We start from the raw sequence: 5,221 nt of genomic DNA, 5'->3' as shown, positions 1-5,221 counted from the left end.
ATATTAACGAGTGTATAGTATATAGAGCTCAAACCGTGTGGGTTATCCCAAGTGCTTGGTTTTACAATATAAACACTACTGCCGTTTCTAATTCTGAAAACCAATAATACGGAGGCTTTGAGTATGTTTTTAAAACGAGCTTGAACCTGAAAGAATATTAATATGTTAGATATTGTTTCAAGTAGAAAGAGTAGCACAAAGGAAAATAAAAAAAAGTTCAGACAAAATAATTTGACAATGAGCTGATTTTGGGACGTATTAATCACTGGTACAATCCATCACGTTACGACAAGTTCGAAAAATCGGTAATTTTTAAGATATGCTCAATTTTCGCATCATTTTATTTGTAACAGTTTGATAACTCTAAAAATGGTTGTGACTTCAAAATACTAAGGACGGTTGTTATTTCCAAAAACTATATTTTGCATGTGAATATAAGTTGATAAAGTTTTCCGACGATGTATGATTCATTGCCTTATGACAATTTCAAAGAATCGACAATTTTATGTTATTTATAACCTTACACTCGATTTTCTCGTCGTTTTATTGGTAACAGTTTCATAACTTAAAAGAACAAGTGTGATTTTGAAAAAGCTTATTTTGCATGTGAAAGTAAGTTGATAGAGCTTTTCGACAATACACGATTCATCACGTTATAACAACTTCGAAAAATCAACGATTTTTAGGTCATTCTCGAATTTTCCACCATTTTATTCTTACCAGCCTTATAACTCAAAGGACTTATTTTTTGAAAATCATTTTCAACAAATGAAAGTAAGTTGATTGTGCTTTTCGATGATGTATAATCCATCACGTTACTATTACTTCAAAAAATTGATGATTTTTAGATTGCTCGATTTTTGAACCGTTTTATCCATAACAACTTCATGATTCAAAGAACTTTGTGCTTTCAAAAAAAGAAAAAAAAAAAAATAGTCACGTTTTGGGTGAACATTTCTTTCGCTTATAAGACATTTTCTCGCTTGTTTATGTCAAAATTGTTGAATAAGAACTTTTTCTCCAGCTAATTACATTAAAAACTCAACCTTATAAGCAGGACAAAATTTAAAGTAAAAACTAAATCGTATGGGACCCATGAAAGCAATGAAACATGGTAAAAAAGTAGAGTTCGTATTGGATAGTTGCTAGCTAAGGAAAAGCTTGTCTGACAATATATTGTGTGTGGACCAATTTTTTAAGTATTTCATGTGCAATTTCTCAACTTGTAAAATATGCAGAAAATTTTCGTTTTCCAATTTAGATCCATTAGTCTCTTTCAAGGATTTGGAATAGACAAATGAATAATTGAACCATCTAATCATATAAACTTGCCAAATATTGTAACTATTCACAAGTTGGTACATCATTAATGCTTAAATGAATTGCTTGAAACAATTTAAAATAATTCATTGCAATGCAATTTAACATGGATGCTATTTATTTTATGTAATAAAGAGCAAAAGACAATGTCAAGAGCTCGTTTAAATTATACTTAACATAGTAACTCGAAAAAATTTATATTTCTTTTGCAAATTTAGGTGTGGTCTTATTTTATTTTAGGAAAATAAAGGACAACTAGATATCATTATTAGTTGTAGATAGAAATGAAGATCTAACTCGAACTTGAGTATCCATTCGTTAAACATCAATATCATGTCGACCGAAAGATATTCAATTTCCATGTCATCTAAATAGAAATTCATAGAATACGTTATAGATGCTCTTATATTTTTGGTTTTAACAAGATTTTATATAAATCTAAAGGCCTTATTATTATACCCTAATACTTGATCTCGATTATCGAGAATACTATACGATATTGTTTCTAGAAATTAGTCCAAATTGAATAGGTGTCCTGATTGAATGAAGGTATAAAACATGAACATCTTGTAATTTTGAGACGCATAAACTTCTTTTCTATCAAATAACCAATTTTTAGAAAGACGAAAGATTCATTTCATTTTTCTAGGTTTATTTTGTCAATAGTTACGAAAGGTATGGAATCTAGAGTTACCTTTTTAGTGAAATGTTGAACAAATCAAAATTTCTTTTGAGTGATATTCAAGGAAAAGTACTATTTAAAATTTTATAAAATTAGACGAAATATATCTAGGGATAAAAAGAATACTTGTGAAACAATCAAGAAAGTTGTGTTGTCTAAATGGAACATATATCTCTGCGGTTAAAACTTGTCGGCATAATTAAAACAAAAATAGTTTCCCAACTGAAAATGTCCAGAATTTGGATGATGGGAACCCCATTTTTATTGAAAATGAATTTTACAATAGTGAGTTTTTCGAGCACGTGTGATTAAAAAGTAGAAAATATTTTATATTACATTCAAAATATTTTATTTTGAGAATATGTGGTTGAAAATGAATTTTTTTAATAATGAGAGTCAAACATGGGCAGTACAATATTGTTACATAAATAAAAATTTTGACTCTTTTCTGGGGTTAAAATATATGCTTGTTGTCGTGTCTATCTCCAGGTTACAATCTATGTTGCATGGAAACAGAAAATGAAAAGGGGCACAACACAAAATGAGAAAATGTTATTTTTGAAAAAAGTAAGACATGAAATGCTGAGAAATGATATCTTGAAATTATTAATTTAACTTCATAAAATTGATATTCAACTTCAAAAAAACTCTATAACATTAAATAACAAAAAATTTACAATCTATCAAATTTAACTAAGATCTTTGCATATAATCATTGTCATTTCAAAAGTCAAAATAATTACTGATAATGAATCGATACTCAAACTAAAAAAAATTATAAGTTCTCAAATCAAATTGCTTCAATTGCATTGTGACCATCAATATCTATAACACTATAACCAACATCATTGGATAACATGGCCTCCATCTCTGGTTCATCTAAAAAAAATATTTGCAATATCAAGCGTTCCAATATCTTCAAAAGAGTCAAATTGATCCCTAGCTATAGCTTACATTTTAGTTTTCTCGACAAACAATTAGAATTGGATAAAGGCAGCACAATAATTAGAAAATTTAGGTTTATGTTAAAATATAGCATTATAATAATTTTATATAATAAATAAAGTCCGTAATTTAAGTTAGTTTTATGCCAAAGTTCATAATTAAGTCAACTTTTGGTCTGAGCCCATGATTAAGTTTTTCTTTAGGTAAAAATTCTGGATTTTTCTCACAAAGTTCCCTAAAAGTTTCCATGAAGTTTTCATAGAGTTTTTGAATTTCACTAAAATAAATAAATAATAATAATAATAAAATTTCATGTATCATATGTTACAATGAATACTTGATCTAACAATCAAGAAATTTAGAGTTGTCTAAAAGTAACCATATGGTGTCTTGGCATGCGAAATGTATATTATTTACCTAATGAAAGTCCAAAATTTGGATGATGCTAGCAAACTACTAGATTATACATTTTTGGTAGACAAACCGAGAACTTGATGCTTCTTCTCTTTAGAATAATCTCAAGAAAATGTGAACTGAAAACCCTCAAAATTTCCTAAACAGAACGCCAATGCAGAGAACAGACAAGAAGACCAAGTCCCAACAGCCCGATTCTAATTAACTGAGAATAATAAGGTATCTATCTGGTAACATGTTTACATCTTTGTTAGTAACTAAGCAATCTGATGCAGACACATTTCCAATCAGAGGATTTCTGTATGTACAGCTGAAAACATTGATTAGACAATGGGCTTTCTGATTGCTTCCATGGGAAAATGTCCAAAAAGTAGTGGGCCCAATGACACAGTAGAGTGAGAAAACTGAGGCCCGATGGGCCCTGAGTGAATTTACTATGGCTGGAACTGATTGCATTTGTGTCCTTTTCTAACAACCTCACACCCATCACTTCCTTTTTGAGTGTCCCATTGCTCTCCCCCACTGAGGCTTGATCCAAGTTTTGCACATATTTAGTGTCTTGTGAGCCTGTTTATAGCTTAAAATCATCATGTCTAGCAGAAGATCAAGATTTACTGAGGATGAGATCAATGAACTCATCTTGAAATTACAGGTTCTGTTGCCAGATTCTAGTTCACGGTGCAAAACAAGGGTTAGTTCTATATTTACTTCTTTTATAAAACTTTCATTGAAGTGTTCTGCATTCAACATTTTAGGTAACATAAGTTAGACAACACTCAACAGTGATTACAAAGAAAAAAAAATGTGCTCAGAACATGCAATGATGCAAATGTAATGTTATTTTCATATCTGTGTTGAAAAAATGCAATTTCAAAGATTTGTCGCTTGCATTAGCAAAGAAAGTTACTTGCCTCTAAAGCTCGTTGTTTATTTTACATGTATATTAAAACTATAATTAAATGTCATTATTTACAAAAGATAAATGTGTTCGGGTTTTTAAACGAGTCTCATGAAATGTACCGATAATTTGTGGGTAGTTGTTGTAAATGTATTTTTTTTATTAAAGTTCGACGTTGACTCAAAATTATAAATTACTCAGAACGTTTCCCGAAAGACATCTTCTGGGTGCACCTAGTGATTCCTATTACCAGCAAACTTTTCGAAGATTACGCAATTTTTAGTGCTAAAATTTGTATTTCTTTTCTATAATATGCAATAGGTATCAGCATCAAAGATACTGAAGGAGACATGCAATTACATCAAGAAGCTGCAGAAAGATGTCGATGGTTTAAGCGAGAGACTTTCGGAACTTCTGGCTTCAAGGGACATCAGTGTTGTTGATGCAGATCTCCTCGCAAGTCTTCTTCGACATTGAATCCGATATATTATACTGTTCATTTATCCACTCGGTATATATCGATCTTCATGGTAAGGTGAAGGAAGAATTGCTGAAGTGACGTAGTAGCTAGAGTATTCTAAATCTATGTATTTTCTTGGAAAAAACAAAAAAAATCGTTATGACAAAATAATGTTAATTGGGTCCTGCACAACTTGAAACCTGTGTAAGATTTCTTACAGTATGTTTGGGAGTGATTTTTTTTTTTCCAAAAAATTGATTTTTTGATCGTTATTTCACTATTTCAACAGTCATATTTGACTTTTTCTCTCACATGTGAATCCTATTTTTCTTCCAACGATTAAAAAATCAATTCTCATAATCACTCTCAAACATGCTCTTATCACACAATGATTAAAATTAATATAAAGGGCACTACCGAATATTAAAAATATTTATAATGCAAGTAATTTAAATTGAATTCACCAACCAAATACGTCAGCCTAAAAGATATACGGATCCTT

At 30.1% G+C, this 5,221-nt stretch overlaps 1 protein-coding gene across 1 annotated transcript; it reads left to right on the top strand.

Annotated features, from left to right (window-relative positions):
* Positions 1 to 3,901: 3,901 nt before the first annotated feature.
* Positions 3,902 to 4,900, top strand: LOC111402693 (transcription factor ILI3-like). The gene is made up of 2 exons (XM_023031050.1): positions 3,902 to 4,052; positions 4,581 to 4,900. The coding sequence occupies exons 1-2, from the start codon at positions 3,951 to 3,953 to the stop codon at positions 4,734 to 4,736; spliced, it is 258 nt and encodes an 85-aa protein (XP_022886818.1). The 5' UTR covers positions 3,902 to 3,950; the 3' UTR covers positions 4,737 to 4,900.
* Positions 4,901 to 5,221: the final 321 nt, after the last annotated feature.

This window comes from Olea europaea, chromosome 10, assembly GCF_002742605.1.
Source record: "Olea europaea var. sylvestris chromosome 10, O_europaea_v1, whole genome shotgun sequence".
NCBI classification, from domain to species: domain Eukaryota; kingdom Viridiplantae; phylum Streptophyta; class Magnoliopsida; order Lamiales; family Oleaceae; genus Olea; species Olea europaea.
Note: the sequence above shows the minus strand (reverse complement) of the source record. Positions and strands in the feature narration are given on the sequence as shown.